This window comes from Zalophus californianus, chromosome X, assembly GCF_009762305.2.
Source record: "Zalophus californianus isolate mZalCal1 chromosome X, mZalCal1.pri.v2, whole genome shotgun sequence".
In the NCBI taxonomy this organism is placed as follows: Eukaryota; Metazoa; Chordata; class Mammalia; order Carnivora; family Otariidae; genus Zalophus; species Zalophus californianus.
In genome coordinates, this window is record NC_045612.1 from 83,625,409 (window position 1) to 83,641,742 (window position 16,334).

General features: G+C 49.1%; 1 protein-coding gene across 3 annotated transcripts in view; it reads left to right on the forward strand.

The window, feature by feature from the left end:
* IQSEC2 (IQ motif and Sec7 domain ArfGEF 2) overlaps positions 1-16,334 on the forward strand; it is a 76,859-nt gene that overhangs the window by 27,512 nt on the left and 33,013 nt on the right. The window contains exon 1 of one of the 3 annotated variants that reach the window (XM_027608813.2): positions 8,357-8,452. The exons of the other annotated variants lie outside the window; for them this stretch is intronic. Within the exon in view, the coding sequence (XP_027464614.1) occupies positions 8,427-8,452 (26 nt within the window). The 5' untranslated portion in view covers positions 8,357-8,426. Of the gene's footprint in view, positions 1-8,356; positions 8,453-16,334 lie in introns of those variants that run through there. 3 annotated transcript variants of the gene reach the window in all.

Consider the following 16,334-nt stretch of genomic DNA (forward strand, 5'->3'; position numbering starts at 1 on the left):
CTTCAGTGACGGGTCCGGGAGAGCTTCCTGGAAAAGGCAGAATCTGATCCGGGCTTTGGAGGACTGACAGGCCGACTCTGCAAGGGCGGGGGGGTGGTGGGTTGACATCCCTGCAAGTGGGACCAGCGTGCATCAGAAGCAAGGACAGGATCAGAGTGGGCGCAGTGGGTTGGGTTGAAACAGATCTGGGCAGGAAAAGAGCTAATGTTAAAGTTGTAAACACGGACAGGGGCTGGTCAGATACCGTCTGTCATCGGTGGGAGCCAGGGAAGGCTGGAGGAGAGAGACTGGGCTCTGCAGGGTAGCAAGGGCAGTGACTGGATCTGGGCAAAGGGCTCCATTTCTGGCCAGGTCACTTTCTAGTTATGTGACTTTGGACAAATCTGTTCATTCCCTTGGAGCCCCCAGTGTCCTCATCTAGTAAACACTGTGTGTCTGTGTGTGTAAAAGGGAAAGGTTTAGGTGGGGAGAAGAACGGCCAAGGAGAGGGGCTAGGCCTTGGCTATTGTGGCAGCAAAACAGCAAGGAGGGAGCAGGGTCAGTAGATTGAAAACCACCGGGGCCTGAGGGCTTCTAAGTATGGGGTGCCAGAGGAAGTGTGGAGTCTAATTAGAGCTGAACAGCTGGTGTTGTGTGAGGGCTGTGGGCAGAGGAAGGTGCCCGGACTTCCTGTGGATTTGTGAGAAGTTGTCAAGCCTACAGGCACTTGAAACTGAGGTCTGCAGAGGGTAATGGCTCAAGTTCACAAAGCTTGGCTCTCAGCGGAGCCTGCCTCCTAGCTGAGCGCTCTCTGCAAAGTCCCTGAACTTCTCTGATCCTTGGCTTCCTCATTGGTGAAATGGGGACAACAATTCTGACTTCTCTGGGTTAGATGAGAGAAATGAAAGTAAAACAGCGTTCAGCATATCATAGTGCTCAATACAGGGTAGTGCCCTCTGCCCTCCTCTACCTATTGTCTTTTACTGGATAGTGAAGCTTGAGGAATGTGGAGATGCCCCCCCCAGAGGTAGGAGGGGCTGATACCTCTGCCCCCAGAAGCCAGAAGCCAAGGGATCCCAGGTTTGGAGGCCCTGCCGCTGTAGGGAGGGTCAGGCTGAAACTAGGGGGCCTTGGGGACCAGGCTGGGGTTGCCAGGCACGCAAGGATGAGAGCCGAGGAGGTGGCCTGTTGCTAGGGAAGGAGGGAGGAGGTGGGGGGAGCCACTGACACCCGCAGAGCCAGGGATGTCCCCATGGCAACGGGAGCCGCTGCATTCGGGGAGGAGAAGTGGGAGGAGGAGCCCCTGCTGGCTCGGTTCCCAGAGGAGGCCTCCCACTCTGGGCCTCAGTGCCCCCATCTGTCCGACCAGAGTTTGCATTAGATAATCCCCAAGATTCTTCCTTGCTTTGACCTCCTGGCAATCTGGGGTGGCTGAGACCTCATGGACCTTCCGAGGCTCCCGCGGCCACATGTCTGAGACGCCACCAGTCCCTGGAGGCGAGCCAGCTGTGTCTAAGTCTTCCCTCCCATGCTGCATCCGCCTCCTGTTCAGTGGCATAACCTGCTTGCCCGCCCTGCCCAGCTCCCTGTTCCCAACACGTCCTGTGCCTGAAACCCTGTCACTTATTCTCTGCTGAATGCTTTCTGGCTCTGGGGGCCCAACTCCAGCCCTGCTCACTCTGGGAAGCCTTCCCTGGCTGCCCTGGTCCACCCCGCCTGCTTCCTCCCTCCTGGGATGCTCTGGCCCCAAAGGTCTGAGCTCCTCCTTGCTGCCATTTATCTGGCAGCTTCTAAGGGCCGGGCTCCACCCGGGATGCTTGACAGGCTCAAATCTTTACAGTAGCTCTCTGGCGTCACATCATGAGTCCCCTTTTGCCTATGAGGCAGTGCTCCGTGAGCTTATGCGACTTTGTTTGAGGTTCCCCGGGCACTGCGTGCTGAAACCGGGCTTGGAACCTGGCTCTGTGTCATCGCCGCTCCCCCAGGCCTGAGGTGGGGTGTCAGTGGCAGCAGCACTGACTGCTGTAGCTGAAGCTGTTATATGCCAGGCACCCTGCTGGCCACTTTACCTATATACTCTCTCATTTAATCTCCATAATAATGCTATCGGCTGTATATTCTTGTCGTTTTGCCAGTGAGGAGACTAACGGGAGCTGAAATTGTTTACCCCGTAGGAGAAGGAGGATAGGCATTCAGACCATCCGAGTTGCCGTCCCCACACTATACTGGAGTCAACCCGATTGTATTCCAGAAGCACATGGACAGGTGTACTAGACCTGTGTGGGGTGGTCTGTTGGGGGTGGGGGTGGCGGGACAAAAGCGGGGTACAGACACCAATGAGCCGGCTCTGGCAAGCCCATATGGGAGCGTGCTGAAGAGGAGAAGCCAGTTGTAAGGACGAGAGTCGGGAGTGGGTAGAGCTGGGACGACAGTGGGATAGAGGAGGATGGGGGGGGAGTTGGGTAATTTTCCCAAAGGAGGTGCCATTCCAGGAAGCTCCTGAGGGACAAGAAGGGGTAAGAGGGTCTTCCCTCCCTTCCTGTTTTGCGTTCCCCTGCCTCTGCCTGGCCCAGCCCCAGGAAGTGGGTGACCCCTGAGCTGGCTGTGTGCCTGGTTGGCACCAAAATAAACTTGCCTTCTCTCTCTTCCCCTCCCCTTGCCTCTGTCCCCTCTGTCCTGGCTTTAATTAGCAGCCCTGGGGATGAGTCATTTGGCAGCTGGGGAGGGAAGCTGCACAGAGCCCAGTCAAGCCTTGCCTCCTGCCCCGAGCCTCGCGGGCCGTGCCACTGTGTTCACGCGTGTCGGCGCGCTCCTGTGTGCCACCCGGTTCCGTGTCCACGCGGGTGTGGAGAGCACAGGGGTGCTGGCACGTGGCCATGTGCGCCCGGGTGCCTGCATACCAGCATATCTAGCCATCGCTGCCTTTGTTTCTGCGCGCCACTGAATGTCAGTGTGTGTGAGTGCGTGGCTGTAGCGTGTGTCTGGGGTAGCAAGTGTCAGGAAATGAGGGAGCAATCACAAACACTTTATAATTGCATTCCCCCCTCCCTGCATAATGTTCCGTATGCGGTCTTGCTTATGCAAGCCCTGCACTTATATCCCCAATTTTCCCTTGTCTTAGTCTGGGTACATTTTGTTGCAGGGAACAGAAACCCACTCAAACTTGCTCCAGAATAAAGAGTCGGGGGGGGGGGACTATTGTGAGACTACCTCTCACAGAATCTGAGAAATGAAGTATATATAGCCAGGCCTCACACCAACTGGAAGCAGGACCAAGAAGTCAAGGACCAAGATTTCTCTCTCTGTCTTTCTCTCTGCACCTCCCAGGCCCATGTCTTGTCTATGTATCTCATGGCTTGCTTGGTCCCTGTCATCTCTTTGTCACTGACTCGTCTCTCTGGACTAGCCTCCTCTGCTTTCCCACGACCTGCTATGACTGGCAACCCGCAGGCTATGTGACCTTCTAGCCTAAGGGTCCATCCCCTATGACTGCAGTGTTTCTGTCCAGCTTGTGGTAACACAAGACAGCAAGGGGCTGTCGGTGGGAGTCAGTTCCCTTAGAAGTGGGTGAGGAGAGAGAGGTCAAATACTTTCACGGTGAGCAGTTTTCTGGGTATGCAAGTGAGGTCAGCGCCTGGGGCGGAGACAGTCTGCTCAGAGCCCACAGTGGTAAGGTTGCCCATCCATCAAGACTTCCACTCCTACTCTAATGCAAGTTGACCTTTCCTCACTGTGCTTTCAAGTTCCGTGCTTTTGCCTCAAAACACCCCACTTTATCGAAATCATTCCCCCCTTTAAATGCCAGAACAGCTTTTAAATGCACAGTGAATATTACCATTGCTACCTGTGTGTGGTGATTTTCATAGCCTCGGAACAACTGGCATAAATGCTACTCATGGTACCAGCTGCTACCAAGTTCTTGGTTGCTTTGGGAATTTTCACATTTTATTAGCGCAGGGACTGAATTTATAGTTATCTGCAGTATATAATTACAAGCACACATTATCAATATTATCAGCTTGACGCTTGAGCTTACTTTTCCATTAATACAAACCCCTGCAGTTTTTACATTAATTACAGAGAGAATTAATGACCTCTTAGACAAGTTTTCACCTATGAGTAAAGAGTTTGGAACCAGCTGTGCCCATTATGACTGCTCTCCAGACGCAGGGGCAATGCCCACGGCTCTGACTTTGGCCTTGGCCTCACATCCTCTGGCTGAGACTTAGAGGCTGCCCACCACCTCCCCAGGGGCCTCCTGTTTCTGGCCTGGCACACGGAAGGTGCTGTCGTTATTTTTAAATAAGAATGATAGATTTCTCATTATCGTTAAAGCCATCTTTCACGTGTAAATGGTAAATGTGAGTGGGAGAGATCATCCCAGGTTCAGGGCAGAGTCTCCTTCAATTTCTCCCCTCCCCCCCTTTTTTTTTTTTTTTACTATTCCAAATATTAATAATTGCTTTGATCCACAAAATGTCTGCTGTGCATTAGGTACTGTTAGGGAGCTTTCGGCACACATTGTCTCTAAGCCTCCTGGCCACCCTGCCAAGTAGGGGTGATTGTGTACACTTCACAGCTGTGGGGAAACTGAAGCCTGTGGAGGTAAAGTGACTTGCCAGAGTCATCCATCCATCCATCCACCCACCGACCTGTCCACCCACCCACCCATCCATCCATTCATCCATCGATCCATTCACTCACTCAAGGATGATTTGTTGAGTACCTCCAATGTGCCAGGCACTGCGCTAAATTAGATGCAGTTGATACAACGATGAATAATAGAGTCCTGCTGTGAGGAAAGTCACTGTCCAGTAGGAAAACAGACGAGAAAACAGACTATTACCGGGGAAGTACAGGGCGGGAGCATCTCAGAAGCATACCCAACCCAGCCTGAGGGGGTCAGGGAGGCTTCTCTAAGCAGACATCTAAGCAGAGCCTTGGAGGGCGAGTAGGAGTTGGCCAGGTGAGGAGTGGAGTGGGGTTAGGTGAAGTGGAGAGTGTCAGGGGCAGAGCAGAAAATGTATGCCACGACTGTGGGAGGCGTGTTTGGCACTTGCATTTGTGAAGAACTAAAGCTGTATCTGCAGAGGAACGGGGCTGTCGTGAGAAATGGTCTGGAACAGGAGCAGAAGGTAATTTGGGAGGCTGTAACAGGGACCCTGGTCAATTAGGCCCAGAGCTGAGGAGCTGCAGGCCCCCAGAGCAGAGTTTCCCTGCCTCCCTGCACACCTGGTCCTGGGGCCCGCCTTGGGTCCGCCTGGGCAGCATCAGGCCAGGATTCCAGTGACCGCAGTGCCCTCTAGTGTCCAGCAGCCCATCTTGCAGCCTCCGCCACAGGGTGGATTGTCTACCGCCAACCACCACTTACTGACCTGTTTGACTAGGTGCCCTGTGCTGGGTGCTGGGGACACGGGGATAAATAAGCCCCAGCCCCTGTCCCCACAGGGCCCCTGGCCCAGAAGGAGCATCAGCATGTGAACAGACGATGCTGAGAGAAGCGTGGGGTGGGAACGAAACAGGGGAGGGGTCAGGGCGAGTTCCCAGAGGGCACACCCTCTAAGCTGACTTGTGAAGAACAAGGGGGAAACTAGCCAGGTGGAGAGGGGGCAGTGGGGGGATGGGGAATGGCTCTTTGAGCCAAGACAAAGAGAAGGCTTGGACAGCCGTGTGGCTGAGAATGTAAGTGCTTCTGTCTGGGTGGAGCACTGATTGAAGATGGGGGGGCGGGGGAAGGCTGAGACTAGCTGGAGGGTGGGGGGGTAGCAGCCAGTTCAGAGAAGGTTCTAGGGTGCCTGCCCCTAGCTTATGGTTGGCGTTCAGTGAACAGAATCATATTAGGAGCTTCCCTGCCCTTTGGGGATCATAAACGCGTCTGCTCTCCCCCCAGACATGCTGTTACTCATTAATATTTTCCATACAACTTCAGGGGCTTCAGAGATACTCCCCCTTCCCCACAGTGGGGGCACCCATGAACCACAGCCTGCCAAACTGCTCTTAGTATCAATATGGAAACTTTATTGTGGCCTCCGAGGCTCTGCATGATTGGACCCCCGCCTATATCTCTGGTCTCGCCTCTCTCCCCTTTGCTTTTTCCACGCAGCTGTGTTGGCCTCCTCGCAGTTCCTGGAAATACCGCCTCAGGTCCTTTGTCCAAGTTGTTTCCTCAGCCTGGAACATTCTCCCCTGCTACCTCCACTTTTTGCCCAGCTTCACTCCATTCATTTGTGAATGTCTGTCACCTCTCGGATACGGGCTCCATGAGATCAGGCCCAGTGCCTGGTCCACAGGATCTGTTGAATAACTGAGTGAAGGCCCCGCCAGTGCCCTGCGGCTGGGGTCAAGCTCCTCACCCTTAATTCCTCTTCCTTTCGGCCCACTGGGTCATCTCATGAGTCTACCCAACATGCTCAGATATGTCTAAATTCCAGGAGTGGCTCGGGGAGATTTTCTGAGAATTCTCCCCTTCCCTGAGACAAATAGGCTCCCCCGTGGGTCTCCCCTGTCTTCCTGGGAGAGGGGTCAGACTCTTTCAGGCTCAAGCTGACTCTTCATCATATATGCACATTCGTTTCACTGAATCTCCACAAGAACCCATGAGGTAGAAATTGCCACCTGTCTCTTAGAGATAAGGAAACTGAGCCTCAGAGGGGTTATCCAGCTAGAAAGTGGTAGAGCTGGGGGGCGCCTGGGGGGCTCAGTCGGTTAAGCGGCTGCCTTTGGCTCAGGTCATGATTCCAGGGTCCTGGGATCGAGACCCATGTCAGGCTCCCTGCTCAGCGGGGAGCCTGCTTCTCCCTCTCCCTCTGCCTGCCGCTCTGCCTACTTGTGCTCTCTCTCTAGCTCTCTGTTAAATAAATAAATAAATAAAATCTTAAAAAAAAAGAAAGTGGTAGAGCTGGGACTTGCACTCGCTCCACCAGGCACCGGGGTGTAGGCTCTTTGCCTCACCACAGAGGGAAAGGAGCTTGCCCCGGGTCGCACAACCTCAGCCTTCAGGCCGGGACTAGAATTTCTCTCAGCTCCTACCAGGCCAAAAGGAAGGTCTGGGCCAGGGGTGAGTGGGCACAAGGCACAGCTGGCTGCAGGAGCGAGAAGGGCTGCTGAAGGAGAAAGAAAAAAGCAGGGGTTGAGGCCAGAGTCGAGCCCCGAGGACCAGGGGCTTTAGAGGGTGGGAGGAGGAAGAGGAGGCCACAACCAACCGGCCCACAGATGCCAACTTCCCGGTGGTCTGGAGGGCCTATCTCTCTCAGCGGCTTTGGCTTTCTTGAGAGGAACCAGCTGCCCCGGCAGGGAGGCAGGAAGACAGGAAGGCTGGCCTGTTGCCTGTCAGTTCCTATTCCTTCTAGATCACTGCCCCCCTGGCCCCTCCCAGGGCCGCCTTCTGCTCAGAACAGCCAGGGGCCTGGGCTCTGGGGCTGTGAAATGACAGGAGCGCTCTGAGCTGGAGCTGTGGGACTCTTCAGGAGCCTCCCCCCGCCCTCAGTCCTTCACATCGTCCAAATTCTCTCCTTTCTCCAGCCCCACCCATGTGGAGGAGAGAGAAAGAGAGAGAGAGGTTACTGTGATAGGTAGGTGGGGAGTCAGGGCATCTGGATTCTTGTCTGACTGGCTGTGTGAACACTAGCAAGACTCTGCCCCTCTCTAGGCCTCAGTTTCCCCATCTGTCAAGTCAGGCAGGGCAGTTTCCTTGGGAGAAGAGCCTCTTGATCCAGAACAGCGTTTCTTCTGATTTTTTTTGCTTTTCTCTTCAGGGAACATTTCTCTTAGCCAGTCCAGGAAACAACACAGAAGAGAATGAGAGCTTATTGCGGTGGTCAGGAATATTGGCCAGGGCCTCATCTTGATTTCCCCAGGTGGTTGATTTGAATATTACTTGATCTGGAGCATCTGGGCATAACAACAAAAGAGAGTCTCTTTGTGCGGAAGATGAGAATGTTTGTTGAAAAGCTTCTGTGGAAAGTTTTCTGTATTCACAAGGCAGCAATATGGCCGAGGGGACAGAATCCCGATCCGGGGAATGGTCAAACCAGGTCTTGATCTTGAGGTTCTGCCACTTAGTAGCTGTAGAACCTGTGCCCAATGACCTAGCATCTCTTTCTCCTGCTCAGTTTTCTCCTCAGGAGAATAGGGCTAGTGACACATACTTGAGAGGGTGCTTAGGGAGATTCCAGCAAAGATGCATGTAGGGAGCCTAGCCTGGGTTTGGCCCGGAGGAGTCACTGTAAGTTCTCAAAACTGCTTCCTCTTACTTGGAGTTCCCAGCCCTCCTGGGGGAGCAGGGGAAGGAGCAAAGTTTCCAGTTGCAGTCTGGCCTACCGCCCGGCTGGCCTGGCCCCGCCTCCTTGGTTCCTCCTTCTAGGGAAGGGCTTGGGGAGGAGGGGGTGGTGACACAGTGGAGGCACTGCCTGGCCAGGGGGGCCTGCCCTCGGGACAGGTCCAGACCCATGGAGCCCCCCGGGAGGAGTAGCAGGTAGGAACTTAGCCCCCCCTCCCACCCTGCAGCCTGACCCCCTCCTTCCCTGCCCCGGCCTGGACTCGGTCTTTGGGCTGCTGATTCAGCAGCCTCCTGGCTTCCTGGTTCCTGGCTTCCCCTCTTGGACTCTTGGAGGCCTTTGGCTTGGGGAGGGAGTTAGCGAGAGCGGACATCTGGGTGCCTGGCCCTGTGAGGACTCTGGAGCCCTGAGCAGCACAGTCCGTGGCCCATGAGGGGTGTAACTGTGGCTGCCTTGGCATGCTGGCCTGGCTCAGCACTGCAGGGCTCCCCACGGCCGCTGAGATTCTCTGATGTGAACATTTCGGCAGCCCAAGGGGCACTACTTCTCAGGTTTAATGAGATAATGAGTCAAGAACTGGGGCTGGTGACTGGCACCTAGATGGCACTTGAGAAACAGTCGTTCTGATGATGACGATTACTTCAGGGTCTCAGATTCTAAGATCTCTATAAGGATCTAAGATTTGGGCATCCTCAAAATCACAAGTGAGATGCTGGGTAGCTGGAATGGCCTGCAGCCACATTTCCGGGTCTTTACTTCGGCTCTGGAATGGCTAGGCCCTGACCACAACCTGCCTTCAGGGGCTTGTGGGGGACAGGGGCTGGCTGACCTGGAAGGGCCAGCTCCACTCCCAGCATCCACCCTGCACTGGATAAACCAGGCCCTCAGCCTCACTAACCTCCTGTCCAGCCCCCCCCCCCCCCCGCCCATTCTCTGGACTTTAATCGTGGGAAGCAGGAGGCACAGGGGCCTTTGGACCCTGCACTAGGGGTGGGGGCACAGCGCTGGGGGAGTGGAGTGTGGGCCCTGCCCTGGGCTGGGGGCACAGCACTGGCCTTGGAAGCCAAGACTCCTGCTGGGAACCACCCTGTCCCTGGCTCACTGGGCCCCACCCACCCGCTCAGCCCCAGTCCCATCCTGTCACCTAGACCACTGAGACCTTGTCAGCTCTCCTCCGCCCTCGCCTCGCCTCTCCTCTGCTCTGGCGCTCTCTGCCTCTCCCTGTCTTCTCTCTGTGTCTTTTGTCTCGCCCCTTCTCTGTCTTCCTCTTTTTCTGTCTTTCTCCTTTTCTGTCTCACCCTTTCCTTGTCTCTTTCGGTTTCTCTCTGTCCCTTTCCCTCTCCTCCTACAGTGTTTCCTCCACCCACCTGGCCTGGGTTCTTCCCCCTCTTTGGATACAGAGCCTCTTCTCTCTCCATCCCTTCCTCCCTTCTTATAAGGGGACTTCTATAAGGGGGACCCCCCCCATGCAGCTTTTCCCTTTCTCTTTCATCCCCCCTCCCCTCTTCCCTACCCGTGTGGCGTCTGGTGTGAGGAGGGCTCCCTTCCCCCTTCCCTGCTGTGGTGTCCCAGTGTCTCCGTGGCTCAGGTCCCCACGGAGTCACCTGGATCACAGGAGGCCCAGACCAGCTCTTTTGTCTCTGCTGCCCCCTGTTGTCGTTGTGTTCTGTTTGTGGTTCGAGTGCCGTCCTCTCTTTCTTGACTTTGTGGTTTTTTCTTTTTTTCTTCCTTCCTTCCTTCCTTCCTTCCTTCCTTCCTTCCTTCCTTCCTTCCTTCCCTCTCTTCCTTCTCTCCCTCCTGCCCTGCCTCCCCACCTCCCACCCCTCCTCTTCCATTCCCAATCCTCTACCACCCATTCCTTCCAGTCTTCCTTCTCCCCTTCCCCACTCGCTCTCTCTTCCTTGTCCTTACTCCCCACCCTGCCTCTCCCCTCCCTCCCTGTCTCTCTCTCTGTCTCTCTTTCTCTCTCTGTCTCTTGCTGTCTCTCAGGTCCACAGCGTCTCATACTCTACACCAGTATTGCTGTCCTACTCAGGTCCTTGACTCCATGAAGCTTACCCCCTCAGGCAGGCTGGCAGAGAGCAGGTAAGAGCTAGACCCATCCCTCCCCCCATCCTAAACCCTTCTGGACAAATCTGCCATAGCATTGCCAGACTCCCTCCCCCATCTCCCTCTAGCCCCTGGAATGAATGTGGAATGGATGTCTGAGCATGTGAGGAGAGTGACTGGGAGACCAAGTAGGAGACAAAAGAGGACATTCAGATTCTGTTTGTAGTTTGTCCTTCCTTAAAAATCCTTCCCTAGATACCTGCCCCCAAAAGTGGGAGTAGTTGGTTCTAGAATATGTAACATTTGAGCTGCTTTGAAGGATGAGTAAGAGCTGGCCAGTTGGATAGGATGGGGAAGGATGTTTAGGCAGGGGGAAAAATTGCCCACACCTTTGAGAACAACATTATTTCCAAGGTAATTGGAAATCACATTTTACATTTTCTAATTATAATGCAATAAAATGAAATATTCATAGCAATGGCAAAAAAGGTTAGGCCTATTTGAAAGTTGAAAAAATACTTGGCTGAAAGAGGAAATAAGAATGGAATTTATAGGCTATTTAGGGTAAGTATCAATTATAGACTATTTAGAATAAATGTCTATGGGAATACTATATACCAAAACCTACAGGATGTGACCATGGGGGATTCCCAGAGGAAAATTTATAGTCTTAAATGCTTTTATTAGAGAACAAGACAGTTTAAATTAAATGAACTAATTATTCCACTCAAGAATTTAGAAAAAGAACAACCAAAAGAAAGCAGAATAAAGTAATTATTATAGATAAAACCAGAAATTAATGAAATAGAAAACAAAGGATTTGATAAACTAAGAGGTGGTTTTTTAAAAGATCAGTAAACTAGACAGACTGTCCTCTGACAGATATGACAGAGAAAAAGGCAAGAAAGACATAAATAAAATAAGGTATGATGCAGGGGATTTAACCACAGATTTTGAAGAGACGAAAAAAGTCATAAAAGATGCTTTGTATAATTTTATACCAATAAATGTGAAACTCTAGATGAAATGGGTGGTTCTCTAGGAAAATATAAATCACCAAATGACTTAAGGAGTGACAGAAAAGCTGACTAGAGTAGAACAATATAGAAGAAGTTAAAAAGATGGTCAAAGTTTTCTCTTCAGAAATGGTACCAGGGCCCACTTGGTATTATGGAAGTTCTCATATGATGGAAGTTCTATCAAATCTGGAAAGATCGGATAATAGAAAAAAATGGACAGCTTCCCAGTTCATTCCAGAAAGCTAGTATAACTGGATATGTTTAGACAAAAAAAAAAAAAAAAAAAAGAAAACTATAGCCTAATCTCATATATTAATACAGTCACAAATATTTTAAATAAAAGAGTATCAAACTGAATTCATCCAAAAGTATTGAAAGAAGAATGTATCTTGACAAATGAAGGTTTGTCCCAGGAGCGCAGGAATTGTTCAACATTAGGAAAGCTGTTATTATAATGGATTACATTAATAGATTAAATAGAACATATAACTATCTCCATAAATGCTGAAAACATAATCTGATAGAATTACATATCCATTCTTGATTTTAGAACTCTTAGTAAGTGTCCTAGTTATTTCTTGCTGTATTGGGGTAATTTGTTACACAGCAATAGATAACTAGTACAGTAAGCTATCAGTGAAAACATCCTTAAATTGGTAAAGAATTTTTTTATCAGAAACCAAAGACAGTCATCAAATGTAATAGTGAAATACTAGATAAATTGCCATTAAGTTTGGGAACAAAAGTATGACTGCCATCACTGTCACTAACCAACATTTTTTAATAGAAGTTTTTAACCAGTGGGGTTAAAAAAAGAAGTAAGTGGTATAAATATTAGAAAGAAAGACTCAGAATTAGCACTCTTTGAAGATGATGTGGTTGTCTACTTAGATAATCAAAGAGAATAAAAGGAAAAATTTATTAGAACTAATAAGAAAATTATGTGAGATGGCTAGATACAAGATAAATATACACCCAAACCATTAGCGTCTCTGAATACCAGCAACAACTAATTAGAAGACATGATAGAAAAAGATTTCCTTCACAATAGTAGGGAAAAGTGATAAAATTCCTAGGAATTGACAAGAAACATGAAATACTTCTCTGTAGAAAACTATAAAATTTCATCAAAGGCTGTGGGAAGACTTGAATAGTCAAGCGTCCTATCCTGTTCCTGGTTGGGAAGATTGAATATGGTAAAAATGACAATTTTTTCCCCTCAGTTTGGTCAAAAGGTTCAACACATTTCTCATTAAAATTTCAGTGGTATTTTCCTTGGGGGGTTGGGCAATTGGATTTTAAAGTTCATTTGGAAGAGTAAAGGCCCATGGATTACTAAGAAAATTTTGGAAAGGAAGAACAATGAGGGGGAACTTGTCCTATTAAATACAAAACTTACCATAAAGCTGCAGAAATTACATATATTAACACAGAAATAGAGGATGACATACGTGGAACAAAATAGAGATTTTAGAAACAAACCCACATATTCATATGGGAATTTAATTTATGATAAAAAAACACATGTCAAATCAGTAGGGACTCAGTAAGTGGGAGAGGACCATCAGCTATCAGTTGGGAAAAAGTGAAGTTAAACCCCTGTCTCATATAAAATCAAATACAAAGGATAGAACTATAAGTGTACCAGAAGAAAATACAGAATATTTTTATAATATTAGGGTGGAAGAGCCTTTCTGAGCATGATGGAAGAACCCAGAAGCCATAAAGTAAAGAGCAGTAATTTTGGCTACAATGAAGTTAAGAACTCCTGTGTGGAGAAAGATACTATACACAGAGTTAAAACATAACAGGCTAGGAAAAGGTATTTGCTACATAGATATCAGGGAAAGGTTAATTATCTCTGTCTATACGTCATCACCTGGAAATCAATAAGAAAAAGAGGTATACCACATTTAGAATAGAGAAATAACGTGATCTGGCAATTCAGCAAAGAAATTGACATCCATTAGCTGATGAATGAGAAAGGATACTTGAGCTTGCCAATAGCTAAAGAAATGTAACTAAAACAATAACGAAGTACCAATTTTAAAGTGCCAAAATTGAGAGGATTGAAAGAGTTGTGAAGAAACAGAACCTCTCACATTCCTTGACTGGAGTGCAAATTAGTGCGATTTTTTATGGCACCTTTTTGTTAGTTGCCCCCAGAACCTTAACATGTGCATATACTTCTAACGTGAGAACCATGTCTTAGAGGTAAATTTCTCTAAGGCTTTACTACAAGATGGTCCCCCAACCAGAGGTCTTTTCTAAAACATTTAGTCCCAACTGCAAGCATAAACCATACTGCGCAACTCTTTGTCACATGCCCTTGTAGGATCACATTCTCAGCCAACCCTTAATGAAAAGGTTGCATGATGTATGCTACTCAAAATAAAGACAGGATTATGTGAGTAGGAATAATCTTTTACCCAGTCTATAAAAATGTTAAAGCAACAGAAATAACTTTTAGCTACATTTTAAACAAAATGTGCATTCCTTTGGCCCAGCAATTCAACTTCTAAGAGCTTATCCTTCAAAACCACTTCCAGACATACACAAAGATATTCACTGCAGCATTGTTTATGATAGCAAAAAATTAAAACAACCTTCATGTCCATCAGTAGAGAGCAGCTTTTCCTTCATGATTCACCCCTACCATGGAATACTCTTACAGATCAAAAGAAAAAGGTCTGTCTCTGTATACTGGCATAGAAGGATCTCCAAGACTTATTGTTATGTGAAAAAAAGCAAGTTGCAGAACAGGGCTTGTAGTATTATCCCATTGTTGTAAGGAAAAGAAAATCCACATAACAATGATGAAAACATGTTATGCACATCCTGTCATAATTTCAAAACCACTGGCCTTTTTCCTTGGTCCCATTTCCTTGCTTTTACTAACTTATTTCCTTCTTCCTCTGTACCACTTCCCTATGTCCAGTTGTTCAGATCTTGCTTTTCCTTTTAATAACTAGCTCAAATACCACCTTATTCATTCAGTGAGATTTGTCCTGCCTATCCTTGGTTAGGCCTTGTGCTGAACCTTTGTGGGATACAGGACTGAATTGTATCTGGTCCTACCATCAGGGAGCTCAAGTCTAGAAGGGAGAGACACATAGACAATGACAGCACAGTGTGGTTTGGTATGGGACAGAAGTAGGTTCAGAGGGCTTCCTGAGGAAGGGCACCTAATCCCATCTGTCCCCTACAGGAGGGGACATGGGTACTGAGTCTTGAAGAGTAATAGCTTTCCTTCATCCCCCAACCCTGCCAGAAGTGGTCTTGCCTACTTTTTGGCTCTTCCAAGCAGGATGACCTAATGGGGGAAAAGAGTTGAGTCAGTACCTTTCTTTATTCAAACCTAAGTCTGACCACTTACCAACTCTATGACTGTGGCAGGCCATTTAACCTCTGAGCCTCTGTTTCCTCATCTATGTAGTGAGGATAATGCCTACTTACCTCTCAGGGCTGATTTAGGATTGGAGATGGTACATGTAAAATTCCTGGGTGACTATCAACTCTTGAAGGGCAGGGACCACCCGTGTCTTCTGTTCCTCATAGCCAAGTGTGTAGCATTGGATTGGATTGGATCTGGGGATGGTTCTGGAGCAAAGAATGGGCCTGACCATAGTGGGGCTTTGAGATGAGAAGGCTGAGAGTAGTACATGGGATGGAGGGGATTGCACTATAAGAAGAGAGGGCCACGTCTCTGGTCTTGCCATGAAGGTGACACAGGAGGGAAAAAAATGGGCAGGTGGCCTGGGAAATGGAGCCCAGACAGGGCATTCTGGCCCTGGCTCTTGGCCCTGTTCTTTTATTGCTCCCATCTTCCAGTCTCACAGTCTGGGGCAGGGAAGTATGGTGGACCAGTATTTGCACCGGTGCCAATACATCTCCATTTCATTCCCAGTTCTTTCACTCACTAGCTGGGTGACCATAAACAATTCCCTTTGCATCTCTGAGCCTAGTTCCTTATCTGTTGAAAGAAACACAATACCACCAACATCATGGGGTTGATGGATGAGATCAGTTGCTGAGTGCCTGGCACATAATGGGTACTCAAAAAAAGCATAGCTCTTCTTAGTGTTCATTTCAGTAGACACTTAACAGAGTTCTGCTGTAGCCAGGGCCTATGCTAGGTAATGGTTCTTGCCTTCTACAAGTCCCCAGTTAGTTGGGGAGACCAAGGATGTCTATGATAGAGGGGCTCATGGTGGGGGGTGGGTGCTGTGGAAGCCCAAAGGAAGGGATCTGGCCCGGTCCAGGACTGCTGCAGGTCAACTCAGCCTAAGAGCTGAGTCTTAGAGGATGAGTAAGAGGTAGTCAGGGACAGAAGGGTGAAGTGTGGAAGAACATTTCAGGCAGAAGGAGTGGCATATGCAGAAGAACCTAGATGTTATTGGGTAGGGCCAGAGGTTCTTAACCTGGGTGGCATGGGCTTCAGGTGGTCCATGAACCTCCTGAATTGAGTGCAAAATGTTTTGTGTGTGCACCTATGGGCTTTTTGTTGTTGTTGTTGGGGAGATGTTCCATGGCTTTCGTTATATGCATAAAGGGTTTGTGTTACTCCAAAAAGGTCAAGAACCAATGTTGCTAGTGACAAAGTGTCATGGGATTGAGATCCATTTAGAATGGATTCTAAATAGGAGAGAAATTTGGTAAAATTTGTGTTTTAGAAACATCACATTAGCAGTCAGTATGAGAAATGGATTGTATGCATGGGGGCCAGCTGGAGGGCCTAAACTGGGGTATTGGCACAGAAGGGAATGGATTTGAGCAAAACTACCCTGTTGCACTACTCCACTGGGCACTGGTCATATAGAAACATTTTAATTTCAAATTATGGAATTAAAAGCCTTTGAGAGTTATTAATGAGAGACCCAATAGAAGATGAAGGAAAGGGAGGAGACAAGGATATGTTGGCATTAGCAGAGGGCCACAGGGACATGAATCCAGGGTAGTAGTGCAAGAGGAAAAGGGAACCTCTGTTAATGCTTACCCAGCACTTACCCAG